The following is a 27,624-nucleotide window of genomic DNA, read 5'->3' on the forward strand; positions in this document are numbered from 1 at the left end:
AACTCAGGTCCCCCTGAATCCAGGGCCAGTGCTTTATCCACTGTCACCTAGCTGCCCCAGGGGGTTTTTAATTTGTTCTTTTTCTAGCTTTTTTTTGTTAGTTGCATGCCCAATTCATTGATCTCCTCTTTCTCTATTTTATTTATATAAGCATTTAGAGATACAAAATTTCCCTTAAGAACTGCTTTGGCTGCATCCCATAAGTTTTGGTATGTTGTCTCATTGCTGGATACCGACATATTCTGAAAGTACTTCTGTAGAAGTACTATGGCTGTAGCCACAGTATTCTAAGGTTTACAAACCTTTTTTTTTTTTTTTAACAAGGCATTTTTCCTCTGTATATGGAATTCAATTATCCCCATTTTACAGATAAGGAAAATAATACTCAAAGAAAATAGCCCAAGGCCACATAGATAGTATCAGGGATTTGAACCCTGGCCTTCTGGACCACACATTTTTGTCAGGACAGGAGCCAGACTGAGATTCAGGACATGCATTACTTGGCTGAGAAGTATTCCAAGTTGGTCCCTGCACATGTATACCAGACCTAAGAATTATCCACCAGACCTCAGCAAGCTATGTCTAGGGGATAGGACAGCACCCACATACTCAGCCCCCAATGAGGAAGGAGGTTTCTCTGCTGAAATTTGGGGGATTGGGGGAGGGGAGTAACAAGAAGCAAGACAGAATGGGGAAACCTCAGACCCCAGTGCCTGACTCACTTCCCCAACTATCTCTTCTAGGCCTTGTAGATTTTCCTCCTTGTCCCCTTCTCCCTGCTTTTGCTCTCACCATCCCCTTCACTTGGAATAAACTCCTCATCTCCACCTTGGACCTTCCTTGCAAAGCTTGCCTTAGGGACCACCTCATCCATGAAGTTGCCTAACCGTTTCTTCTCAGGTGAAAATGATCTCTCCCGGGGGCAGCTAGATGGTGCAGTGGATAAAGCACTGGCCCTGGATTCAGGAGTACCTGCGTTCAAATCTGTCCTCAGACACTTGACACTTACTAGCTGTGTGACCCTGGGCAAGTCATTTAACCCTCATTGCCCTGCAAAAAAACCAAACAAACAAACAACAACAACAAAAAAGAAAATGATCTCTCCCACCTTGGATTTCTTTTTGCACTCTGCTTGGCTCTCCTAGAACCCCATCCATGGAGCCTCCAGTCTGCCCACACTCCTCATTCCCCCTCCCATCAGCACTCAGAATCTGGGTTCTGAGCTAATGCCTTATCTCATCCAGAATCAAGGCGACCCTGTCACTTCCTAGTCATTTCCAAATCTTGACTCTCTGGCTTACTTCCCCTTCCTTCTTTAGCTTGCCATTATGGGTTATCCTCCCCCTTTAGAATGTAAGCTCCACAAGATTAATGCAGAAATATATTTAATGTGATTGTACATATATAACCTATATCAGATTGCTTACTGTCTTGGGGAGGGGGAGGGAGGGTGGAAAATTTGAAACTAGAAGTCTTATAAAAACAAATATTCATGGAAGAGGGGAGCAGAGGGGGACTGCCCTGAAGGAGGACGAAGGGTTACCTGGCTCTAGCATCTATTACCTCAGACATGGCAACGGACAACAATGTTGAACAAAAATAGCGCTAAATAGACAAATAAATATTATTCTAACAAAAAAAATGTTGAAGGGACAGCTGGGTGATGCAGTGGATAGAGCACCGGCCCTAGAGTCAGGAGGACCTGGGTTCAAATTCAGCCTCAGACCCTGGGCAAGTCACTTAACCCCAATTGCCTCACCCCCCCAAAAAGTTGAAAATTATCTCTACATGTAACTAGAAAATAATAAAATAATTTTATGATTAAAAAAGAAAGAATGTAAGCTCCAGAAGGAAAGGTAAAAGTTTGCTTGCTTGTATTTGTATATACACAGTGCTTACTTAGTACAGCACCTATCCCATAGTAAGCACTTCATACATTCTTTCCTATTGTGTCCCCTCTTGTATTGAACTTATTTGTGTATTCCCTCTTTTACATTACAAGATCCTTGCAGGTAGGACCTGAATCATCTTTTTCATCTTTGCATCCCCCAGGGCTCAACACAATGCCTTGCCCCTCTCTCAGACTCAAAATTAGATGGGACCTTCGGTTCAAACATAACTCACCAGGAATCTCCTTTACAGCTTCTCTGACAAATGGTCATCTAGCCTCTACTGGAAGATTTTCAATGATAGGGAGCTTATATTACCTCACAAGATTACCAATTCTTCTGTCTGACTGCTCTGTGTAACCTGGGATGATCTGGAGATGCCTAGTTTAACTAATGGAAATGTTAAGCTATTAATTTTTCTTCCTGCCCAACTTAAATCAGCCTCTCTTCAACATCTCTGTACCCATGGTTCCCAGTTCTGCCCGCCCCAGGTCAGCAAAACTCCCCATGATAGCTCTTCAAATGCTTGAAGATAGTTATCACATCTCCCCTAAATCTCTTGCCTCTCAGGAACAGCCACAGAGCCATGGGGGGGATTTTGGAACCCCCAAAATAGATCAGACCCAACAGCTGTCCCTCCCCTGCCACCTCTCCCCAAGCCTTCACCCGATGGGCTGCTGTGGTTGAAATACCAGACTGGTGAGCCTGGGCCTTTTCCCAAGCATTCCTCCCAGCCCCAATTACGCAAGCTAAATCCAGAGGGGGAAATCCATCCCTCTAACTCCCCTCCCCCAGCTGGGGGGGGGGGCAGACTAGCCCAGCCCCCAGTCTCTTCCCCTGGATAGTCTCTGGGGGCTGGAGGCAGGGGGATGGCTGTGGAAGGTGGGGGATGTTGATGGTGTTTGTACAGGCAGAGGGAAGGGGGACAGGAGGGGGAGCAGGAGGAGGAAGCCTGTGTGTGCTGACGGCTGGATTCAATTAGGAAGCCAAGTTACGCAGAAGCTAAGCAGAGGCAGAGCTGGAGTCTGGCTATGGTAAGGAGGGAGTAGGGGGGAGGGCAGGAGCAATGGTGCCCCCTGGAGTGGGACCACCCGCTGGTATGACAGGGAAGCCAGTTCAGTGAGGGGGAAGGGGGTGGATGCAGCCAAGCCTCCTGGCTGCTGACTCTCAGAGGGGCAGCCCCTAGGGAATAGCCTGGCCTAGGGTGGAGTTGGGTTGGGGTATAGAGAATGGAACCTGTAAGGACAGCGAGTGCCAGGATACTTGTTTGTTTGTTTCCTGGAAAAAGGTGACCAGGTGCCTCAGTTTCCCCAACTCCAAAATGAGGTGGTTGGAGTAGGTTACTTCCATCCAATAACCAGCTCTAAATCCTATAGGCTCTTCTGTTATATTAGGTATGAGCTCTTGGGATAAGCCTCTTCCTTTCTCTTGTAAAATGAGAGAGTGGATTAGTCGATACCTAAGATCTCTTCCAGCTCTAAGCCCCATGATCCTGTGGGATAGGCTTTTGTGCCCTCCCCCCCACCCCAGCCTTTCCAGGGTGTCCCCAGGAGCTGAGCTAAGCCAAGTACTAGGCTGCAATGCTGCTTTCCCCATGGCCCCATGGCAATGATCCTGCTCCTGAGCCAGGTGGTGGGCTCCTGCCCACCAGGCTTAGAGATCCTTTCCCCACTCCGTGTCCCCTGCCAGCCAATGAGCCTACTACTGCTGCTGGTGCTGCTGGGAAGCCTGCCCAGCTCCAGCCAGGATGCTTCTACAGACTTCCCCATCATGACAGAGGACCAGAATTTCCCCCACCTGGGGGAGAGCTTGCAGCCACCACCCAGAGCCTGCCCCCCTCGATGCTCTTGCCCTCGGGATGACACCGTGTCCTGTGATGGCCTTGACCTTCATCTCTTCCCCAGTAATATCACCAAGGGTGCCCAGCACCTCTCCCTGCAGGTACCATGGTCTCAGTTCTCTTGTCCATCCCTTTGTTCCTGGGTCTTAAGCCCACCCCTCTGGGAGATAGGTCCTGTCCCTCATCCCTGAAGACAAGGTCTTTCTTTCTCTTTCTTTCTTTCTTTCTTTCTTTCTTTCTTTCTTTCTTTCTTTCTTTCTTTCTTTCTTTCTTTCTTTCTTCCTTCCTTCCTTCCTTCCTTCCTTCCTTCCTTCCTTCCTTCCTTCCTTCCTTCCTTCCTTCCTTCCTTCCTTCCTTCCTTCCTTTCTTCCTTCTTTTCTTTCTTTCCCTTCTTTCTTTTTTTGGTGAGGCAATTGGGGTTAAGTGACTTGCCCAGGGTCACACAGCTAGTAAGTGTCATGTGTCTGAGGCTGGATTTGAACTCAGGTCCTCCTGAATCCAGGGCCAGTGCTCTATCCACTGGGCCACCTAGCTGCCCCCTTACTTTCTTTCAAACTAGATGCTCCCTGAAGGTAAGACCATATAGAGCCTTTTTTTAAAGTAAAAAGCAGAGAACCTGCTCCCCTCAAATGCCCCCCATGAAGTATTTTCTACATGTTTATTCACACATTTGCCTGGCACACAGGTGTTTAATAAATGCTTATTGACTAACTGGTTGGATGATATCCCACTGGTTTGCCCAGTTGCTGTGAATAGGAGCACCCCCAAACTCTGATCGTGAAGCTTTGGAAATTGCAGCCTTTCTGAACCTAAAGTACAGTTTTAGCTGTGAGGGCTCTTGGCCAGAGTAATTTTTCTCTCATCCAACCGGGGGCTCCCTGAGGGCAGGGGCAAGTCTCAGGTGAGGAGGCAGTGATGATGTGGCAGGTCCCGGTCTCCCGCAGAATAATCAGCTCCTGGAGATTCCTTACAATGAGCTCTCCCGCCTTTGCTACCTCCGGACTCTCAACCTTCACAATAACCAACTGTCCTCGGAGGGTGAGTGACACCCAGGACCCTTTTATCTCTCCCCCTTCTTCCCCCTCCAATTCCACGGCTGCTCCTGCTTCCCCCACTCCCCACCAGACAGCAGGGGGGTGGGGGAGGGGCCAGGCGCCTGCGGCCAAGAGTGAGGGGGGAGGGGGGGCTGCTGGGGGAACCTTCCACCAGCTTCCCAGAAACTCCTGTTTGCAGAACAAAACGGAAAAGGGGGAGGGGAGCAGCCTGTGGCTTTGGAGCCGAGCCCAGGGCAAGGGGCTGGTTACACAGAAGAGCCTCTGTAGGGGGAGGCCGGGCATTCTTGGGTCCTGCATCTTCATATGAGAGACCGAGAAGGACCCTTGGATTCGGAGTCACAAGACTTTGGTTTGATCCCGGTCTTGGCCACTTATTCACTACTTCCTGAACTTGGGATAAGGTCCCCCCCACCCACCTGAGGACCCCATCCAGAAAATGAGGGCCTTGGGCTAGGACTAGACAATCTCCAAGCCACTTTCCCAGCTCTAAGTCTTGTGATCCTGTTTCCCCCTCACCCCAGGGAAGACATGCCCAGAGCCCTTCAAAGCTTTCTGCCTAGGGAGGGAAAGCCGCCCATATAACCGAGACAGGGAGAAGGAAGGAGGGTCTGGGCTGATGGGGAGCTGAGGGTCTGGGATAGGAACCTGCCCTCCTTCCTGTGCTATCCTTTCCACCTTTGCCTAGGCCTCCCCGATGAAGCCTTCGAGTCCCTGACTGATCTTCAGTACATTTACCTGGCCAACAACCAGGTTAGAACAGGACCCGGGGTTTGGTGGGTTCTGTGGGAAGAGAGGAAGAAAGGGGAAAGGGTTACAAAGCACCTACTATGGGGCAGCTAGGTGGTGCAGTGGATAAAGCACTGGCCTTGGATTCAGGAGGACCTGAGTTCAAATCCAGCCTCAGACACTTGACACTTACTAGCTGTGTGACCCTGGGCAAGTCACTTAACCCTCATTGCCCCCCCCCAAAAAAACCCAAAAAAACCCAAAACAAAACAAAACATAGCACCTACTATGTGCCAGGCATTGTGCCAAGTGCTTTACAAACAATATCACATTTGATCCTCACAACAATCCTGGGAGGTAAGTGCTATTAGGATCCCCATTTCACAGTTGGGGAAACTGAGGTAGAGGTTAAGGGATTTGCTTAGCTAGTAAGTGTCCGAGCCTGGATTTATGTGTTCCTCACTCCAGGCCCAGGGCTCTCTTCTATGTCTTATCCTTCTTTGTACCTGGAAAGGAGCAGTGAATAAGGTCAGGGAAAGGGTGCAACCAAGGGGCCTGGGGTGCTCAGGATCATAGTGCAGCAAATAATCTCAGTCAGAATGGCTCTGCCACCCACCAAACCTGTGTGATCTTGGGCAAATCATCAGCTCTTTGGCTCTCTGTCCAGAGCCTTTTTTTCTCTGTAAAAGGAGGGTGTTGCCCTAGATTAGCTCTAAGGTGCCTTCTGGCTCTCACCCAGTGAGCCTAAGTGGCAGCTTGGATGTACTCTGTCAGCTCACTGTGGCACCCCAGTTTCTGCCCCGCTCCCTACGCATTGCTGACCTTGCTGCCAACCAGCTGGTGGAGATCTACCCACTTACCTTTGGGGAGAAACCTGAACTCAGGTAAGTGAGCCCCAGTCCTGTTCATCTGACATGGGGAAGGGGGGTGGGGAGAGAAAGGAGAAGACCTGGTTCTAGCCTTGGGGAGCCTTCGATTTGAGTGGAGAAAGGCTGAAGGAGCCCCTCGTATGTATGGGGATCCCCTGCTCCCAAGGATGAGACAGTCTCTGCCTTCAGAGAACTAGATGGGCTGGTACTGGCTCCTCTCTCCCCCTCAGGTCTGTGTATCTTCATGACAACCAGCTGACCAATACGGGTCTCCCCTTTGATGCCTTCCGTGGTTCTGAGGCCATCACTACCCTCATCCTCTCCAACAACCAGCTAAGCTACCTCCCTCCCAGCTTGCCCTCTTCACTAGTTCGACTCCACCTGCAGGTGCCATGGAGTGGGAGGAAGGTGTCTGGTGGGGACTGGGCTGTTCCCATCCCTTCCCTGTGGGCATCCAATGCCCCTGACCCTGCCTTCCTCCCACAGAACAACCGAATCACCAAGGTGCCCCGGGGGGCCCTGGGTCGACAGTTCCAGCTACGGGAGCTCTATCTACAGCACAATCGGCTCTCTGATCCTGGCCTGGATGCCAGCACCTTCAGGTAGGGCTTCGAAGAAACTGGGGTCCCTTCACCCCCAATGGGAGCATCTGTGAAGAAGGTGGCTTGGAGAGAAGACTCCTATTTCCTTCTCTAGGGATTGACCAGAACCCCAAGGTCAATTAGTTGACCCAGTCAAAAACAAACACTAACCCCAAAAACAAAACAAAAAACAAACACTAGCCCAGTGCCTGCTGCATGTTAGGCATTGTCCACAAGCAATGGGGAACCAGAGAGGGTTGGGGCATAGTCTAGTTAGAGGCATATAAGTTGAGCCATGGGACTTTCCCATTTGAAAAGCCCACAAAGTCATAGGGTCAAAGATCTAAAGCTGGAGGGACGTTAGAGGTCACCTAGCCCTACCCCTTCACTTTAGAGCTGAGGAAACTCCAACAGAGAGAGGTCAAGTGATTTCCCCAGGCTCCCATAGGTAGTAAAGAGCTAGAGCCAGGCTTTGAACCCAAGTCTCCCAGCTCTACATTCAGCACTTTCCACCATGCCCCCACCCTCCTCACTTGGGGAAGAAAGCACTGCATATGGAGGCAGAGGGATTGGATTCAAATCTGCTGCTTACTAGTTGGGTGACTTTTAAGATGGGTGAGTCATCCCCCACTCTGGGTTTGTTTCCCCATCTATTTAAGAAGGGGTTGGAGCAGGTGATCTGTCCTATCTCTGACAGCTCGAAATCATATGATCCAAGTGTTGTTCAGAAAGGGCAAATGACTACTCCAGGGAGGAGAAAGGGACCCTCCCTGTGGGCTGGATAGGTCTGGGAAAGATTCCTGGAGAGGAGCCAGGGATCCAGGGCTGAGGGAGGGAGCCTGTTCTGAATAGCACTCTGAGGCGAGGCAGGGATGCACCTACCATCTGTGAGAGATCAGAAGAGACACTGGATTTGGAGTTTGAACAAGCCCTGTGACTCTGGGGAAAGGGGGTGGACTTGGTGACATTCAGGCTTCCTGCCAGTCTCCAATTCAGGATCTTCTTGGCCCTCAGCAAACTCAAGAGCCTGGAGTACTTGGACCTGTCCAACAACAGGTTGGGGGAGGTGCCGGAGGGGCTACCCCCAAGCCTGGTCATCCTGCACCTGGGCAGAAACCAGATTGACCACGTGCCGGCAGGCCGGCTGAGTGGGGTCCGGGGGCTGCAGTATCTCTTACTGCAGCACAACCCACTGGGGCCTGGAGGACTAGACCCAGCTGCCTTTCAGGGGCTTCGGGGCCTGCACACGCTGCACCTTTATGCCAATGGGTTGGAGCAGGTGCCGCGAGGACTGCCCCACCGCCTGCGTGCCCTCATGCTGCCCCACAACCATATCAGTGAGCTGGGCCCTCAGGCCTTGGCTGCCACACCCTCTCTGGTTGACCTCAACCTGGCCCACAATAGACTGACCAGCGCACACCTCCACCACCTAGCGTTCCGCCGCCTGGGACATCTGCAGACCCTCGACCTGGCAGGAAACCGCCTTACGTTGCTGCCTCAGGGCCTGCCAGACAGCCTGCAGGTGCTCAGGCTGCCCAGGAATCAGGTCAACACCCTTGACCCCGAGCCCCTGACCAACTTGAGCATGCTCCAGGAGTTACACCTAGGGCACAATAGGCTCCGTGTAGGTTCCATCATGCCCGGGACCTGGCAGGAGCTCCCCAGCCTCAAGGTGAGGGGAAGCAAAGGCTCAAAGGTGGAAGGTAGGGGTCCCAGTGCGTGGAGTGGTCCCCACATCTGACCCTTCTTCCCTGTAGCTCCTGGACCTCAGCCACAACGAACTGTCTTTTGTGCCTCCTGATCTTCCTGAGGCCCTGGAATTCCTGTACCTCCAGGGGAACCGCATCAGCAATGTGGGTGCCCAAGCCTTTCTCACCACACCCCACCTACGGGCGCTTGTCCTCAGGTATCCCCACTGCGGGCCAAGTCCCCTGGCTCTTTGGGAGGGAGGCAGTGTCTTGAGGTAGGAAGTGGATGGTCAAAGGACCATAGTAATTGAGAGTGAGAAGGGTCTTTAGAGAGAGTACTCATTTTCCAGAGTTGAGATTTTGATTCTGGATCTTTTCCATTTGAATCTAGAACGTAGTTCTTCCCTCTAGATCATGCTACATGGTCTTCATTTGTCAGGAACATCTGAGGACCTGGGTTTGGTCCTGACTGTGTGACCTCTAGGACTGTGGAAAGTCCCCTTCAGCTTTAAATCTATAAGCCAGTGATCTAATGGGATTTGTCCTTAGGTACAGGTCAGGTCAGAGACTCTTGGAGGTATGGTCCCACTTGGGTTTTGTGCCACCATTCCCCTGCCCCCTCCCCAGCATCCTTCCTTTCAGCATAGGCCACGAGGTTAGAGACTAGGATGCCTATGGACCTTGTTTGGGGGCAAAGTTATTGTCCATCTTTGTGGCATCCCATCTTCAAATAGACATGGAAACCTACTGCTCCCCCAGATCGAACCAGCTGCTGATGACCAGCATCTCCCCTGAGGCCTTTCTGAACCTGCTGCATTTAGAAGTGGTGGATACGTCAGGAAACCCTGAGGCAGTTATGGTCAGGCTGCCTGAGCGGCCCAAGCAGCCCCAGGCCCACTGAACCAAGCTGAGCATCCCGACGTGAGCTGCTGTGCGTACTTTCTCTGGTTCTCTCCGGGGCTGCTCTCGGTGGCCAACGCTTGCTATCTCTGCATGAGCCAGTCAGTGTGGAGGGTGGGAGTTGGGGCCAGGCACCAAGCTGGCTCTGGAGGACACAAGGCCCTCTTCCACTTTGGGACAGATGGACTTGTACCCTGTGGCCTAGGGATCTTCAGGGGCAAGAGATAAAATGACTAGCAAACTCTTGACAGTGACTCATAAGGGTTGGGGTACCTAATCCACCTGAGTGAAAGGCCCCTGATACCCTACCCACAACCAGGCACCCAGAGACACGACCCTTTCTTCCATGGGGACATCTGAGTTACACCTAAGCTGCTGTTCCTCGGTGCTCCCAGCCCAAACTAAGCTCTGCCTCAGGTGCTTAGCATGGAGGGGAGCTTCCTGGCTAGGACAGAGGTCATGGCACAGGGTCACGGAGGATGAAAAAAAGGGAGACATACTTTGTGCAACCCTTGCTGTTTATTGTATGTGCCTGTTCCCCCAATCTGAATCCGTTCTCCCCCTGCCAGGGGCACCACAACCCAGGCAGGTGTGATGGCATGGTCCTCCCTCACAGGCAGTGGAAGCCTGCCCAACTGGGAGGGCCTGCCTCTGCACCTCCTGCAGTGGGCAAGGCAGGATGAGATTAGGGAGATGGATCTGGGGAGAGCCTTGCCCGTAGGTCTCATGCCCAGGCTAGGGTATTCTTTGGGGCGGGTGCTGGCCGGTTAAGGCTTCTCAAGCTGGGACCTCTAGGTTTCCTAGGAGCCCCAAACTGGCAGATGAGAAAATAAAGTGCTTGGGAAACTGGTAGAGAGAGGGAGGGACCCAGCTGGAACCTGGTCCCCAAGGCCTCACCCCTTTCTTCATGCCTTTCCACATCCTTGGGAAGGCCAAGGGGACAGAAGCCTGCTTGACTGTGCAAACCACATTTTGTGGAGGGGACAATGGGGGCCTGGGAAAGGGGAAATGATGCCGAAGGCACGAGCCCCTGCTTGTGTGGGCTCGGGAGCCAAGTCTCTGCCAGCTCTCTTGGCCTTCCAGTGGGGAGCGCTGCGGGGCACAGCGGCTACAAATGCCTTCACGGTGACATAAACTTTCTTGTTGCCACAACTGTAATTCCACCAGGACAGGGAGAGAGTGAGAGACACTAAGCTCCAGCCTGAAGCAGGTGCATCCCCTTTCTCTTCCCCCAGAGATATCCCCTCCCTCATAATGATTGTCAAGTGATTGTCAGAAGATTTGGTCTTCAGCAGAGTCCTTGGGGGAGGCTGGAGAATACAAAGGGAGCCTGAGGCTCTCCGCTTCACCCGTCTCCCGTCACCTTCTTCCTAGCACTCTGGGCCCCTCCACTTGTTCCCAGAGTCCAGCTGCCTTTGTTCCCTGGACTGGGGGAAGCCCAGTGACCTGGGCACAGTCCTGATGAGACTATCACCTCCGAAGCTGCTGCAGCTGAGAAGAAAGACCACCCCAGAGACCAGTGTTAAGGCTAGTGAGCGAGAGGGGAGGTCTGAAGTGGCCCACGTCAGAGCTGGGGGCAGGGGCACCAGGAGCCCCAGCTCAGAGATGGGGCAAGAGAGAGACAGAGATAGACAGAATGAATGTGTGGGAGGGCCCTCCTCACAGCCAGGGCTCACTGGTCACCCCCCACACTCCCAGGCTCTCACCTCTCTCTCCACTAGGTTCCGTTTGTACAGAGCTTCCTTAGCTGCATCCTGTTGGAAACACAGTTGGCTATCAGTTGCCTAGCGTCTGGAAATGGAGGGGACCCTGGTGCCCAGAGAGACTCCTGATGGTGCCCACGCCTTACCCTGTTGCCATCGCTGCCCAGGCGTCTGGCGGCCTCTGTATAGTACTGCAGGTACCCCTCCAGCTGAGCGTGGTACTCTGCAAGGCCAGACAGAGAACAATGAGGACCTGGAGGGCGGTCCAGCCAGCTCTGTCCCCACCAAAGCCGATGGAAAATCAGGAAAGGACCCAACTTCTTGGGTTTAGGGAGAAAATCCTGTTCTACCCTGCACTGTTCACTACCTAGTAAGGCTCAGGGAGAGTTCTCTGAGAATTCTGTTCTCTCACCACTACCCACCTCCAGGGGGCTCAGGGAAGGACTAAGCCCTACTCACAAATGCCTCCTGGTGGGGCTGGCCCTGGCCCCCATCTCTAGCAGCTCCTGGGAGGGCTTATAGATCCAGCTCCTGGCAAGTCCCAGGGTGGGGGGGGGAAGGGTCCCTGCCCACCTGGACACTTCTTACCTCTCCTGATGCCTGGCCCTCCCTGTTCTAGCTGCGCTCTCTGCCACTGGCTGTGCTGCACAAGGTCCTGGTACTTCTGGGCCAGATCTCTGGGCACCGCCCGCCGTGCCTGCTCATATGCCACGATCTGCCAAACACCAGCTGGAAGTGAGGGCCCAGATACCCTCTCCTCTTGAGCTAGAGCTTTAGAAATCCTCCCACGAAGAGGGAGCGTGTTGAGGACACTGCCCTGGGGAGCCCCAGATCAGGAGACATTGGGAAGGGAGGCCCCTGCCAGCCCCTGCCCCACTACCATCACCTACCTTCCTCTCCAGCCGTTCCCGGTCAAAGGCCATCACACTGAGGCTCCGTAAGCTGTTGGCTGGTCTGCTGTTCAATTCAATGAGACAAATAACTCTCTGTTTGGGGTAGGGGTAAGGAGTCACACAGCCCCACCAGCCCCAGCTCAGCCACTTACTTGCCCCCGTGGTCTCGTCCAGGGGCAGGGATGGGTGGAGCCTTTGCCTTGGGTGCTGCCACCTGCTCAGATTGGAACAGGAGGAAGATAAAGTGAAAAGGTCTCATCAGTTCCTTTTTCTCCTCAGACACCTGGGTCCCTTCTGTTCTCAAAGGCGGCCCCTGTCTTATCCCAACCCTTCTCAGTCTTAACCCCCCACCCCAACCTCCCTAGTTTCACATCCTCCACTCTGTGCCTTCCCCTTTCCTCTTCCAGGTCCCTGGCACTTTCTGACCCTTTGTTCCCTAGCTCCTCAGTCCTGTTCCTTACCAGGGGCAGAGGGTCAATGACCAGCCATCGCTCTGTGACAGTGTCTAGCTGCTGTGAAGTCAGTGGCTCCCGCAGGCGGACCATCACCTCAAGCCGTCCTCCTGTGGGGCGACGACCATCCAGGATCTGAGGAGAAGAAAGGTCAAGTCATTGGGCAAATCCCTGGACTGGGAATTAGAGAGAGAAGGCAGGAAAGCGAGAGATACCTCGAGGATTTCTCGGATCTCACAGGCTGACTCCAAGGCCTCCAGCTTGAGCTGGGCAGTACCCAGGGTACGGTCTGGTTTGAAGAGTCCCCTGTGGGGTAGAGGTGGCCATTGGGCAGGAGTGCTTAGACCTGCTTGTCCCACCATCTGGGCTCCTCGCTCCCTCACTCACCCCTTGTGGACCACTTCAAATTTGATCCCTTTGGTTTGGATGGCACGCTTGAAGCCCCGGTGTCCCCGCTGGATGAAAAGCTTGAATTGCTCCTTGAACTCTGCCCAGGAGACAGGGGGAAAAGAGGTGGGCAGATGTTAGATCCAGGCCCCTTGCCCTGGACTCCAGAGGATGGAGAAAGCTGCCCTCCACCTCCAACTCACCTGGGGAGGCTGTATTCTTGATCACATTGGTCTTGTCTTTCTGAGCTTCTTCCTATAGTGAGAGCCGAGGCTGGGCGGTGTTCAGGAGATGGCTCACTTCCAGACCCCAAGAAATCTCAGAACCCTGCCCCTACGACCTTAGCCCTCTGAGGGAGCAGCAGAGGTGTCCTCCCTTCACACCCAGATCAGCGCAAGTCCAGCCCTTCAAACACCTTAAGGCCCTTGGTCTCAGTTCTCCCCCCTCCTCCCCCTCCCCCCTCCAAGTCCTCACTCACTGCATTGGGATAGGGGAAGTCAAATCGCACGAAGGCATCCAGGTCACTGGGGGATACCCCTGTAATGAAGGTCAAGGCTCCTTCAGCCAGGTGGGGGGACAAGCAGAAAGATGTGGGGAGGGAGAAAGCAGCCTTAAGAGTAGGCCCCGCTCCCTCCCTTGGCCATACTCAGGGCCCCATTACCTTGTGGTGTGGGAAGATTGATGCCCTTCACTATGAACAGAACCATGTCACTACTGCTGAGTTCTGGGAAGATCCTAGAAGAAGGGTCAGGGCAGAATGGGGTGGGGAGCAGAAACGCTGGCCCCAGCAGAGATAAGCAAATCCCCCAAGACCGTGGCTGCCCATGGTTCCCTTATCCCAGGCCCAGCCTGGGGCAGGAGGGGAGATAAGAGAGAATCCTTAAGGGTCTTACTTGACCACACTGAAGGTCCTTTGCTCATAGTGGAACTTGGGAAGCGGGAAGCCCCGGCTGTGGGCTTGCTTCAGAATCTCCATGCTCTTCTTACAGTCCTCGGCCATTTTCTCAAACCTTGGGGAGGGAAAGGAGAAAGACATGTAGGTGACATTAAGGCAGGGCCCTTTCCCAGACCCCATGCCAGGGAAGAAAGTCTCCTTCTCTGCCCCTGCCATAAAATTGATACTTTCAGCATATACCTATCTATGGAGAAGTTCAGAGTTAGGAAGGCAGGCAGACACACATCGGGTACATTTGGCAGAGGCAGCTGGTGGCATGGGGGAGAGAGGGCTGGGTCAGGTGTCCGGAAGATTTGAGTTCAAATCCTGCCTCAGACACTTACTAGCTGGGTGACTCTAGACAAGTCACTTTATCTTTGTCTGCCTCATCTGTGTCCTCATTTGTAAAATGGTAACGATAATAAGAGCATCTACTTCACAGAGTTGCTGTGAGGACCAAATGAGCGAATATACATAAAGTGCTTTCTATATAAATGCTACCTGTTAATATTACTATTACTTCTTGATAAGATGCAAGGTTGATGTGGGCTTTAGTAAAAGGGAAAGCTCCAAGTAGGCAGGGACTGCATTTTATCTAAACCTTTTCATCTCCCCAGTGGTGGTTGGGAAGTACCACACACACAGTGAGTGTTCAATCATCCAATCACAGACTCTGAAGAGCTTGAGTCAACATGTGGGAAACAACCCACTTTCAAAGAAACTCCTCTCTACAATAGCCTCAGGTCATCCAATTCTGCTTGATTCAGTGGTGGGGAACTCACTACCCCCTTTGAAAGTCCAGTCCACTGTTGAACAGCTTTCATCATTAGGAATGAGACCCAACATCGAGCTACAATCTTGCTCTCTCTCCTTTCCACACACTGACGCTGGTTCTGCCTTTCTGGTATAGGATAAGGGGAAAGAAGAGAGTGGGAAAGCCTCTACATGTACCAAAGAGAATGGAACTGTCATGAAAGGGCCTTTGTTACTACTTAAAGCCCAGGTTCTCTGACTCAGAATCCAACGCCCTTTCCACCAAAGTCTATTCCTGCTAAGTTTAGCATCCGATGCCTCTCATTCCCTCTCTTCCTCCCACTTACCCTATACCAGGAGGGAAGAAGCAGAATCAGTATAAAAATACAGGAAAGCATATTCTGGCTCAACATATGGGAGCATTTCCTAAAGAAAAGAGCAAGTCACGTGAGCTCTCTGGGCCTCAGTTTCCCCATCTGTAGCATGGAAGGCTTCTTAATTGAGAGTCTGTGAACTCTGAAAAACGGCTGCCTTGCTCTCCTTTGTAACCTCTGTATTTTACTTGGTGTGTGTGAATACATGACTCTTAGCAGGGGTCCCCCAGCTTCACCAGGCCACCTATGTTAAGAATGCGTGGATCAGGGGGCAGCTCGGTGGCACTGTGGATAAAGCACCAGCCCTGGAGTCAAGAGGACCTGAGTTCAAAACCAGCCTCAGATACTTGACACTCACTAGCTATATGACCCTGGGCAAGTCACTTAACCCTCACATTGCCCGCACCCCCCCAAAATAATGCATGGATCAGATGAACTCCACGGTTTTTTCCAACCCTAGATGCTACATTTCATTTGAGCGGAGGAAAAGGAAAGGGAGAGGAAACTCACTTGCTGGTTTCTACCACATTGCCCAGGTGGGTGAACTGGTTGGAGTACTTCAGGCACATCTTGGGGGGTGAAGAGAGAAAGAGAGGATTAGGGGAGCCGATGCCTGGGGATCCAAGACTATCACTGCCCCAGGGGCCTTTCCCCCAGCCTCAACCCATACCCCCATACCTCATGCTGCTGCCTCATCAACTTGGTGAGCTCGGCATAATGGCTGGCCTCTTCCAGAGAGATAGCTGCACCAGGTCGCTGGGCCAGTGTGAAATCCTCCTTATTGACAGGTGCTGGTGGCACCTGAAAAGGGCATGATGCTGGTAAGACATGGGGTGACGTGAGGGGGGATACAGCAAGGGGGTCCTAGGAGTCCTGCCAGCCCCTCACCTTGGTGATGTCGACAGGTAGCCCGTTAATTGAGGCCTCCAGCATGGGCTCCAGTCCCTTGGCTTGGCGCAGAAAGAGTTTTGCGCCTTCCAGGTCATTCTTTTGCTTGGCTCGCAGGGCTGCTTGCAACAGCTGCTTTTTCCTTCCTTCCAGGAAAGCCAGCTGCTGCTGGGCTGTGGAGCAGGGGAAGGAGGGAGGGTAAAGCTGGCTCTAGGCACTGCCAAGAGGCACTGCCAGAAAGCATGGCACCCACCAGGCCCTGCCTCTGGGGGAGAGGGAACATACCTTTAGTGGAGCCTTTTACAGCCACTTTCCCAGGTGGGCCAGTCCCTGGCCCAGGGGCCCGGGGTGTCTGGGGTTTGGGTTGTGGAGAAGGAAGGGAGTGGGTGCTGGGCTGGCAAGGAGGGAAAAATAAAGAAAATAAGTAGTGGCACTGTCCAACCTATGCAACTTCAAGGTGCCCACTACCCAAAGGTCCACAAGCTCATTCCAGGCGGCTGTGGGCAATGAATGATAGCTTCCATTTGTATGCCCTTTTAAGGTTTAGAAAACACTTTCCTCACAACCAACCTTGTGAAATAGGTTGGACAAATATCATGAGCCTCATTTTACAGATAAATGATTAAGGCTCAGAAGTTCAAAGACTTGCTCTTGGTAACACAGGTGACAGATGGCACATCTCCCAGAACCTTTCTACAACATCATGGTGCCTCCATTGCAGGGTCAGAATATCCTGTTCTAAACTTGCCATCCTCCTCGGCCCCCATCTCTCTCTCCCTCTCTCTCTCTCTCTCTCATACCTTCTTTGTTTCTTCTACATCTTCATCCTGGTTGGCCAGCCGCATGGCAGTCTCAAGAACCCCTACCAGGCTTTGCTGTGTGGGTGTGGCTGCTTCCAGGCCCTGGATTGGGGGGAAACCTGGACCCCAGAAGGAGCAAGAGATTCAGATCAGAACATACTCTAGAGGCTACAAGCGTCATGAACCCCTTCTACCTCGACAAAGATTGTTAATAGCATACTCAGCATAAACATCCAGTCACTTCACAGACTACAAAACCCCCTGAACCCACCCACCCACAGACTCATGGACCAATACAGCCAATGACTCACAAACAATTCTGACCAACATCACTGCCCAACTCCCCAGAGGAGTGCAGGTTCCCTATCCCTTGGTCCAGTTCATGGCTCTGAGTGGGACCTGGATCCTTCTTGTTCCCAGGTCGGAGCAAACCCTGGATTCCAGCTTCTCCTGAGCCCTTCACCTAGGGACTGCCCCAAACAGGTCCAACCTTGCCAGGCACCTACCCGGTGGAACAGGGAGTTCAGCCACGTCCACAGATCTGCCAGACTTGTGGGCCCGGATGGCATCCTGATATTGCTGCAGGAAAAAAGCAAAAAAATAATAAACAGAGGGGCTGTGGGGAAACAGGCATACCAGTGAGCTGCTGGCGAGGCTCGGAACCGGGTCAGCCATTTTGGAAGCAGTTTGGAACTGTGCCCCAAAGTCACTCAACTGTTTGTGCCCCTTTACACAGCAATCCCGCTGCTAGGTCTATATCCCAAAGAGATCCAAGAAGAAAAGGACTCTTAGGTACACAAATGCTTGTAGCAGCCCTCTATGTGGGAGCAAAGCACTGGAAACTAAGGCAGTGCCCACCTAGTAGGAAATGGCCAAAGAGACAATGGCATATGAGCGTAATACAACATTCATGCACCAGAAGAAATGACCAAAGGAAATGTTTCAGAGCAAAGAATTCTGAAGATCTGTATGAAATGAATGAAACTGACATGAGGAGAACTAGAACATGAGGAGGACCCCACTGCAGAGGAAGTTTTGAAAAACATTAGGACTGATGAATGCAATTCTGGACCATCGTTCTAGGCCAAGGATGGAGCACAAGAGCCACCACTTGTCAGGGAGGGGCTGCACTGAAGATTCAGAATGAGGCAGACATTGTTGGACATGTGCAACAAATGTGGGAACCCATTTTGCTGGACTGTGCCTATCTGTGATGAGGGTTTTTAAAAATGTTTGCTTTGAGGGGGGACTAGCTAAGCCTGAACCTGGCTCCTCCCTTGACCCAGAGCAACCCTATGCCTCCCTTCACCTTGACTATCCGATCATGCATCCGGGCCTTGCGATCATCCCCTTTGTCTTTGGCCTGCCCCGAAGCTACCCGATAACGCTCCATACGCTGTTCCAAAGCCTCCAGCAGGGTCCGTGGAGGTGGGGGCATCTCTGGAGAGAAGCAGAAAGGCTCAGTGACTGCCTGGTTGCTAAGTCCCTCCTTTCCTTCACACTCGCTAGGCTCCCCAGCCTTGGAATTCTAGGATTCTCGGTTCCCACCAATGACTCTCAGCAGCTCTGTCAGTCTTTCCCTGAAGGGACTATGCTTACCGGGCATGGAAGGGGAGACAGTGCCTGTACCAGGGGTGGAAGCATGGGGCTGAAGCCCTGGGGACGGCAAGGTCCTGGACATCTGGTCTGTAAATCAAGAGGAACAATTATTCAATCAGCCAACAAACCTATAGGAAATGCCCAGTCCTGTGCCAGGTGTGGCAGGAATACAAAGTTACAAGACACTGCTCCTGGCATGGACTTTGCTCTTCTTGAAGAGCCATGTCCTAACAGTTCACCCCCTCCCTGCACCAAGATGGAACAATCCTCACCAGGTGGTGGAGGCAGCCGGGATAGGTCCACAGCTTCACCCCTGGCCATTGCTTCCAGGACAGCATCAAAGCTCTAGGGGAAAGGAGGAGACGGGAAGACAGCAAAGAGAAGAAATTGGCCAGTGACTGTGTTAAAGGAAACCAACTCAGTGAGACTCTCAGCTGGGTCAGGCCCACACGTCATTACCTTCTATCAGATCTTACCTTGGCTACACGGAAGTACTTAGAGGCTGCTTCCAAGTTTCCCTCCTGCTTGGAGCGCAATGCTGCCCTTTTGTACTCTTGTTGCCGCTCCTGCAATAGGACGAGGGACCCAGGACTGCCAACACCTAAGCACACCAGATGATGCCCAAAGGAGTTAGCAACTTGAGCTGCCCGAAGAACTTCTTTTTAAAAGCAATTTTCCCCCCAATTATATACAAACATTTTTAACACGGGATTTTTTTTAGATTTTGAGTTCCAAATTCTCTCCCTCCCTCTCTCCCTTCCCTGCTCATTGAGAAGGCAAGCAATTTGATATGGGTTATATATGTGCAGTCATGCAGAACGTATTTCCATATTTGTCACGTTGTAAAGGAGAATACAGACTCAAAAACTTAAAAAAAAAAATTTTAAAAGTATGCTTCAAGCTGCATTCAGACTCCATCAGTTCTTTCTCTGGAGGTGAACAGCATTTTTTATCCACTGGATAAAAATTCCAGTGGAACTTCTAAGAAGGGATGGGGAATAATTAATGTTCAAAGGATTGTGGGGGAACAGGAGTATAGAAAAGAGAGTGGAACTTTGCAATCCCCTCCATCTTGTTGTGGGGCCTAAGGACTATTACCTGGAAGGACCAACCCTCTTCCCAGAGGTCATGCCAGGCTTACCAGAGCTCAAAGGTGAAGCTATAGGGACTGGCTTTTCAGTCACCCCAGAGCCATGACTGGGGGGTACAGGCAGTGTTTTGGGGGGAACAGTTGGCAGCTGATGTTGAGGGGGTGGGGTGGGTGTGGCACTCTGCATGGGTGGGGCCTCTGGGGTAGGCATCAGGCTCTTCCCCACAGCCACAGGAGGTGGGATGTCCTCCTCATTGATGCTTCGTCCCTTCTTAACTGAGACCAGCATATTCTCTAGTGTCTGAAGAGAGGGGAAGTCTTGGCTTAGTTGAAGGCAGAGCCAGCTCAGGATGAGATAGAGCTACAGAACAAGGACCCTTCCTGCTCACCTTGACGCCTCGCTCATACCTCCGGACCTTGGAGCTGTCCCCTGCCTGCTTGGCATTGGTGATGGCAGTCTGGTACATGGCCAGTCTTTCAGCCAGGGTGGTTTCCATGCCAGCACTGCTGGGGCTGACCTTAGGCTGTGGAAGACTGGGTGACTGCAGGAGAAAATGGGGGTCATTAACCCTGAGAGAGAGGGAAATTGTGCCCCAGGCCCAAGAATTCTACTTCCTGGGAGACAGTCCACCTGTTCACCCATCATGCTGCAGGATCTGTCCTACACCTCATCCCTAGAACAGCATCTCAGCTTTTAGCTCATCTTGGGACAGGGCTCAGACCATAAGATCAAAGGATTCAAAACTATAAGGGGCCCTTAGGGAGAATCTTTGAGGGACTATCCCACATGCAGGGGTGCTATGCCTAGCATCAGGAAGACTTATCTTTCTGAGTTCAAATCCAACCTTAGACAATTCCTAGCTATGTGACCCTGGAAAAATCACTTAATCTTTGTTTGCTTCAGTTTCCTCATCTGTACCAACAGGGATAATAACAGCATCTACCTCTCAGAGTTGTAAAACGCTTAGCATAGCACACAGTAGGCTCTATATCAATATTAGCTATGATGGTGATAACAATAGCTAGAAAACTGCTTGCTCTGGAGGGAACTCTGGGAGCCACACACAAAACAAACCAAAGGAAGATAGGCAACAACATACCTTGGCCAGGGGGAGGCTCTGGCTATCTTGGGGCTTCTCCCTTTCCCCAAGAACTTCATTCAGCTCTGCCTAGAGACACACATAGAAGAGGTAAGGGCTGGTGAGTCTTGACTAATAGCCAGTACTCACTCAGACACCGCTAAGCTCAGTTCTGTTAGTAAAAGGAGTGGGAAATGCTTGGTATAGCCTTCCCCAAAATGTAGCAGAGTGAAAAGGTCATGTGGTAGGGACAAAGGGCGGCTAGCTGGATAGGACAAGGTGGGACAGACCTTGCTTCTCTGGTTCCTGGCTCCATGAAGGTTCTGTGCAAACAGTGTTGATGTCATATTACCTCTTACCTCCCCCTCCAATCTACAGAGGTCAGGCACCTCGCCCACCCCACGCAGGGGCAGAACATATCTATTTCAAAGACACTTTGTGCTTGGAGGGGTCATCTGAGCCCCTTCCTCACCAGCAGTTCATCATCATCTTCCACATCATCATCATCCTCTTCCCCTTCTCCTTCATCCAGATCCTTCATACACAGGGAGGCCATCTTCTCAATGGTCTCCATAGGCAAGGGAGCTAAAAATAAAACCCAGCAGATGTAAATCGGGGCCCCTCGGCCATCTCAATCACAATGCTCCGAGTCCTCCTCTGAATACAGCTTTTCAGGTATAGGAGATAATGATAGGCAGGGAGGACTGAGAACTTCGGGAATGAAGAGAAGCAGAATCTCCTAGGCTTCGGATGCAACTCCCAACAGGCAATGGGGACCCCCTCACCTTTGCTTTTGAGTTCCTGAGGCAGCTGGGCCCCTACCAAGGCCATGAACTCTGCCTCCAGGTCAGCATCGTGGTCACTATCTTCAGGAATCATCATCCCATCAGGGGAGAAGTCCACCAGTAGGCCCAGCTTCAGATCAAGGGAAAAAGACCCAAATAAGGCCAAGCTTCAAAGTGACCCCCATAGAAGCCTGGACCACCAAAGTGGCCACTACCAGTCCAAGTTATAGGTTCCTTCCCAGTGGCTTGGATTATCATGATCTTTACTGTCATTGGCCACAGACACTTTCTCCATTCTTCTACTCACCACCAATCACCTATTTTCTTTTGGGGGAGTATTAGGATCATTTTATAGAGGGTCAAACTGGGAGGGAAAGTACATTATCCTTGGTACCAATACCAAAAACATATATTACCATGACAGGTGCTGGGGGAGGGGAAGGAGAAGAGGTGAACAGGTTGGTTAAGACACAGCCCCTGTCCTCAAGGATCTTAAAGTCTGGTAGACCAGTAGATGATTGAATGTAAAAACTGTCCTACTCTGTAGCCTAGGCCATGTTTAAATACTATTTAGATCTTCTCCGAGGATACAGCAAGTATGTATAAAGATTCCTGAAACGTGATATACCATCCCAAAGAAAAAGTCCCCTCAAATGGCTGGGTTCAAAAATCAGGATGAGAGGAATAAGTAAATAAGAAGCACTTTGCCTTCAAGGTGGGTCCCAGGAGAACACCCTACTCTAGCACCCTAGGAAAGATCCACATTTGAATAGGACCTTGAGAAACCCGAAGAATGTCACTGAATCCCAGTTTTCAGGACTGCCTCCTTTTTAGGCCCCCCCCCCCCCCCCCCCCCCCCGAGAAAAATCCTGGCACCTTGGACAGCAGCCAGTCCAATCTCACAGACTTGGGGCAAAGGGCAAGCACTTAAAGCTCCACCTAGGCTTTGGGTAGCCTGAACTTGGGCCCGAGTCTGAGTCTAGCTCCCATTAAGACCAAAACATAAATTTCGTGGGCCAAGCTGAACAGGAAAAACAGGCCTGTTTGCCTCCCATCACCAGATGGCAAAGTGAGGCCACCTCCCTGTTATCTGCCTTGAACCTCATCCCTAACACAGCTCAGCACCCTGGGAACTGAGTGAGGGCAGATTAGGGAGGGAGGGAAAGGCCCAGAGAAACACCCCAGGGTGGTTTCTAGTCTTGCCCCAGGTTTTTCTATCTTCAGCTCTGGCCTACCTTGCCCTCCCCCAAATTCCACCCCTCACCACAAAAAGCTACAGGTGTCTCAGGACCAAGGCAGAAGGAGAGCATCATGGAAAGGATGAAAGGATGGGGGGAGGGATCTTAGTGAGGGAAGGAGGAGAGTGGGATAACCATCACAAGGTAGAAGAAGAGCTATACAGGATTTCACTAGGGAGGCAGGGGGAGGGAGGAAAGGAGCCAAGCCTCCCAGTAGAGAGGGGACCAGAGCCAGGGAGAGCAAAGCAGGGGAGGCCGGGGAGGGTAGAAGGCAGTAGGGGAAGGGGCCCGGCCTCCCAGAGGGGAGGGGGCTAGAGGGGCCGGGCCAGAGAATGCTGAGAGCAAGAGAGGGGCAGGGGAAGGCAAGGAAGGGGCGAAAGGGTGAGGCTTCCCAGAGGAGAAAGGGTCAGAGGGCAAGGGCCCAGGAGGGCAGAGGACAGGGGGGGAGGGGGCCAGAGGGAGCGGGTAAGAGGCCACGGGGGGGGGCGAGGGGGGGGCAAGAGGACCAAGCCTCCCAGAGGGGAGGGGGCGGGGCCAGAAGGTCAGGACTGGCGGGGGGGTGGTGGAGGGGGAGTGAAGGGGAGTAGAGGGGCGGGGCCGGAGAGGCCAGAGGGAAAGTAGGGCCAGAGAGGGCAGAGGATAGTGGGGACGGGGCTAGAAGGGAGGGGCCAAGAAGGGCAGAGGACAGGGGTGAGGAGGCCAGAGGGAGTGGGCAGGGTAGGGCACTGAGCGAAGGGGCCAGGCCTCCCTTTGGGGGTGGGGAGGCCTCACCTGTCTGGCTGAGGCCGCGCCGCGTCCCGGGGGTACCGGGGGCGCCTTCTTCTTATGCATGTTTCCGTCAGGGCTGAAGTGGGTAGGTGGGCGGGGACCCCAGGACCGCCCTCTCTCGTCGGTTCACTTCCGGCTAGGCCCTGTCCCCTACTGGACGCCCCGCCCCTCGCCGTGCCAGTGGGCACCAGACGCGCCGGCGCGGAAGAACCGGAAGGCGGGACTACAGTTCCCGACAAGTACTCTGTCCTCCCTTTCTCCCGCGGGAACTCAGCACCTGGATGCACATGCACGCATGCTCGCCTGGTTCGGCATGCGAGAGTTGGACCAGGGTGGTGTTGGGATTGGGCGGGAAAGCGAGGCTAGCGCGAGGTCACAAGCGGTTTTTCTCTCAGGTGAGGAAGGAGCGTTGGCGCCTAGGAGCCTGGGGTCGTCCTTGTGACCCCTCCCCCCCCCAAGGCGGGCTCGCCCTAGCCCAAGCCCTGACGGTGCCCGGGTCCGAGCGCCGAGGGGCCAGCTCCTGCCCCGCTGGAGCCTGGACAGACCCGAATGGGCCCCGGTTTTCCTCCCCCAACCTAATTCAGCCGGGGGAGCTTGAGGCCGAGGGCGCCGGAGCCGGAGCGCTTTCCCTCCTCCAGCCGCGAAGCCCGGGGGGAGGGGGAGAGGACGGGGCGCGTCAAATCTACAGCCTAGGAAACAGGCCCGGGCATGTGCCGTAGCTCAGGGCGTCGGGAGCAGCATAGAAATTGTCAGGTCTCTTGCCTCCAAATCTTTTTAATGCAATAACCGAATTCAGTAATATTGTTTAGTCAGTTAGTCGTGTCCGACTTTTCGTGACAAGACCCCTGGTGTGGTTTTCTTGGCAAAGATCCTTAAGGCGTTTGCCATTTCCTTCTCCAGTTTATTTTACAGATGAGGAAACTGAGGCAAAGAGGGTGAAGTGATTTGCCCAGAGTCACACAGCTAGTAAGTGTCCGAGGCAAAAAACAGAACCTGCTCTCAAGGAGCTCACAATCTAATGGGGGAGACAGCATACAAACAACCCTGTACAAACAAAATACAGGATAAATTGGAGCTAATCTCAGATGGAAGACATGCAGATTAAATAGGACTTGGGAGCAGCTCTCACTAAGTAGACTGAGGCCCAGGGTTCACTTAAACCTGAAGAAAAAGTGGCCATTGTATAGTTTCAGTCCATATCCCCATGTGGAAGACCAGTTAGTTCATTGAAGGCAACACTGTACTTGTAGTCAAGAGACTGCTGGCTACTCTATAATATACCAGAAAGCATAAAATATACACAGATGATTTAAGGGATGGTTCTTATTATTAGGACAGAAGCTTGGACAAGTTATTTTGGGGCAATTTCAACTTGTGCATTCCCAAGCCCTGAGAAAACAAATATATCACACTATAAATCAATTTAGTTTTGCTAAAGGGTTACAGATGGTCTGTGTAGAACAATTCATACTGGTGCTAGATGAGGCCAAGGTCACAACTGGCATTTTATAAGGACTTCCCGTAGAGAGAGAGGTCCCACCAGTTCTATTAATGAGGAACATTCCCTAGATCCTGTGTGACCAGGACCCTAAGGAGAAAAAAATGCATGGCTCAGAAGGACATACCACCTTCACAACTCAAATATAGGCACTAGGTCCTACATCTAAAGGGCAGTTATCTTAATTCTCTACTTGACATTCAGTCATGTCCGACTCTTCATGACCCCCATTTGGGGTTTTCTTGGCAAAGACACTGCAAAAGTTTGCCATTTCCTTCTCCAGATCATTTTACAGATGAGAAACTGAGCCAAACAGTTAAGTGACTTGCCCAAGGTCATATAGCTAGTATGTGTCTGAAGCCAAATTTGAACTCGGGAAGATGAATCTGTCTGCTCTCTATTGTACCATGTAACTACTCCAGTTCTCTACTGGAGATGCTATTATGTAACTGAAGTCTGAGTACTGGGCTTTTGATTTAAGGTCTGTTGTGATAACTAGTGATAGAAGTTTTTGTTTGCAGATTTCTAGAGGGAGGGTCAAGATGCCTAAGAGGAAGAAGCCACAAATTTCAGGTACTTTCATTTTGATACAAATCATTTTTAAGTAACTAAGATAAATCCTTTTACTAGATGATAAGTTGAAACACATATTAGAACAAATTTGTGAATAAATGCCTACTAATAAAAACATGTACATTTGTATGTATACATATATATGTGTGCATATATATACATTACACACATACATATGTATACACACACATTTTAAGGTTGATATTGTAAGGGCTAGCACACCTCCATAATGATTTATTGGAAAAGACCCTGATTTGGGGGAAGATTGAAGGCAAAAGGAAAAGGAAGGGAACAGCAGATGAGATGGTGGATAGAAGGGCCTGGCTTGTTGTTTGTGTCCATGGGATCATAAAGAGTCAGTTATGACTGAACAACAAAGCATGGCCTGATATGGTCATTCACTGAACCTCCCTGGAAAACAGAATGCTGACCTAGAGGGGAGCTGGGTTGACCCAACCTACCTGGCTTAGTGTGCCTGTTCTCAAACTGAACCTGTTTGGGGTGGGGTGGAATGAGTATGACATGAAGAAATAGGCTTTCCTTCTTGTTTCAGGAGGGAGTTGGTTGGTCTTCAGAATTGAATACAAAGTTCTAGCTTTAAACTGTGGTTTTTCTTGAAATGGCCCTATGGGAATTATTTACAGGAAGGATACAGTCTATTTTCATGTTTGTCCTGTGCTTTGTTTGCCACAAGTCTTTAAAGGACTAAACAAGGGACAGTGTGTTTAAATCTGAAAACCTCCAGATAAATAAAACTACCACTTTGCTTTTCTTGAATGTATTGATTCAACAGATGTTTAGTTCAGGTCAGCATAGGACAGTGGAAAGCACACTGGCTTAGGTCAGAGGACCTGGGTTCAGATCCTTCCTCTGATTGGAATTATGTTGGGAAAGTGACTAAAATTTTTAATCCAGCAATCCCTTTAGTTTGATCCAGAGATTCCCTTGTTAGGCACACACCCCAAGGATAGTAAAGACAGAAGGAAAGGTCCCAAAATATCCATAACAGCACATTTTGTCATAGCAAAGAACTTAAAAAAAGTAGATGCCCATGAATTGGGGGAATAGCTAAATTGTGATACATAAATGGAATGAAACTGTATAATAAGAAACCACGTCTATAAAGAATTCAGAGCAGCCTAGAAAGACTTAGGAACTGTTATTGAATGAAATAAATAAGAACAGGGAAAAAGTATACATAATAACTATCAATGTAAATAGAAAGAACTAAAAAAATGAAAATGAACACTGTGTAATAAGAACGACCAGGCTTGGCTCAGAGAAGCATACCATCTTCTTACTTGCAGAGTTGGGGAACTATGGGTATGGATTATGGCATAATATACACACAATTGATATGTTGCTTAGTTTTGCCGAACTGGTCCTTTTTCCCTCGATCTTCTTTAGTCCTTGGTACAAGGAATGCCTTGATGGGTAGAGGAAAGAGGGATATACTAATGTGTTAATGGGGCTTGTCTGGACATGCCCATTCAGGTTATACTAAGAAAGAGAGATGATATAAAAACCAAAAATATGTGTGTGTATATATATCTATATATCTATATCTATATATCATTAGAAAAATGTTTAAAGGCTACTAGGCCAGATGTCTGCAACTCTCTCTTGCCTAGACCTAACTTACCCTAGTAGTGCTGACATGCATAGACCAGGAAAATAGCTTGCATCTCTATTTTTCAGGTCTACATCTTTGTTCTAACTGGTCTCGGCCCCTTAAGTTAGGAACTCTGGCAACTGCGTTAGTGATGGCATGCTGAAAATGTCAGACTTGAGTGGCGTTCTGGCCACCTGCTTGCTATGGTCTTTGTGACCAACTTGCAGACAGTTCATTGTCTCTTCTCTTAGCCTTCTGGCACCCAAATTGGCACCTGAATGGGAAAGAATGGTAACCTAGCTATATGGAAAGACCTAGATGGAATAGTGGACTGGCAGTCTTTCTCCCAAATAAAACCCATAAAATGGCAAAAGGGGGAAGGATTGAGATGTATGTATATATACAAAGTCTCTCCCATTATCTCACCTCTCACAGAGCTTCATCCCTGTCCAGAGCTCATGCTCAGGACTCAGTTTTCCCTTAAGCTCTTTGAATAACCGTTGAACTCCTCAACTTTCATAGATATGAAATCCATTGCAAATATCACTACATAAAAACCTGTCATTTAATTTGTGGAGGATGAGGGACTTGAGCTGAGCCTTGAAGAAATGGGCAGGATCAGGATACCAGACAAAAGAGGTCATTCCATG

The 27,624-nt window shown here is 51.0% G+C and overlaps 3 protein-coding genes across 4 annotated transcripts in view; 2 read left to right on the plus strand and 1 right to left on the minus strand.

The window, feature by feature from the left end:
• Positions 1–2,834: 2,834 nt before the first annotated feature.
• PODNL1 (podocan like 1) lies at positions 2,835–9,879 on the plus strand. The gene is made up of 10 exons (XM_043976515.1): positions 2,835–2,923; positions 3,579–3,830; positions 4,674–4,767; positions 5,470–5,534; positions 6,285–6,394; positions 6,610–6,766; positions 6,866–6,981; positions 7,975–8,632; positions 8,718–8,866; positions 9,408–9,879. Exons 1-10 carry the CDS (start codon positions 2,921–2,923, stop codon positions 9,547–9,549), a joined length of 1,746 nt encoding a protein of 581 aa, XP_043832450.1. The 5' UTR covers positions 2,835–2,920; the 3' UTR covers positions 9,550–9,879.
• Positions 9,880–10,059: 180 nt separating this feature from the next.
• Positions 10,060–23,428, minus strand: CC2D1A (coiled-coil and C2 domain containing 1A). 2 transcript variants are annotated; one of them, XM_043976513.1, is made up of 29 exons: positions 23,295–23,428; positions 21,286–21,415; positions 20,973–21,085; positions 20,522–20,590; positions 19,811–19,963; positions 19,473–19,722; positions 18,808–18,932; positions 18,604–18,676; positions 18,332–18,418; positions 18,042–18,172; positions 17,239–17,311; positions 16,733–16,851; positions 16,218–16,326; positions 15,933–16,105; positions 15,723–15,845; positions 15,555–15,613; positions 13,877–13,993; positions 13,645–13,718; positions 13,462–13,520; positions 13,187–13,238; positions 12,984–13,083; positions 12,812–12,902; positions 12,606–12,731; positions 12,297–12,358; positions 12,142–12,205; positions 11,840–11,966; positions 11,398–11,474; positions 11,255–11,302; positions 10,060–11,039 (listed from the first exon to the last, which is right to left on the minus strand). In XM_043976513.1, the coding sequence occupies exons 1-29, from the start codon at positions 23,352–23,354 to the stop codon at positions 11,019–11,021; spliced, it is 2,865 nt and encodes a 954-aa protein (XP_043832448.1). In that variant the 5' UTR covers positions 23,355–23,428; the 3' UTR covers positions 10,060–11,018. The 2 variants fall into 2 exon arrangements, with proteins under 2 accessions (XP_043832448.1, XP_043832447.1); XM_043976512.1 differs by having other exon boundaries at positions 10,061–11,039; positions 12,142–12,208.
• The window catches only part of BRME1 (break repair meiotic recombinase recruitment factor 1), a 36,524-nt gene continuing 32,248 nt past the window's right edge, over positions 23,349–27,624 (plus strand). Inside the window, 3 exon segments of the mRNA XM_043976514.1 lie at positions 23,349–23,534; positions 23,537–23,686; positions 25,311–25,362. Of these exon segments, the coding sequence (XP_043832449.1) occupies positions 23,349–23,534; positions 23,537–23,686; positions 25,311–25,362 (388 nt within the window).

Source organism: Dromiciops gliroides, chromosome 1 (genome assembly GCF_019393635.1).
Source record: "Dromiciops gliroides isolate mDroGli1 chromosome 1, mDroGli1.pri, whole genome shotgun sequence".
Lineage (NCBI taxonomy): Eukaryota > Metazoa > Chordata > Mammalia > Microbiotheria > Microbiotheriidae > Dromiciops > Dromiciops gliroides.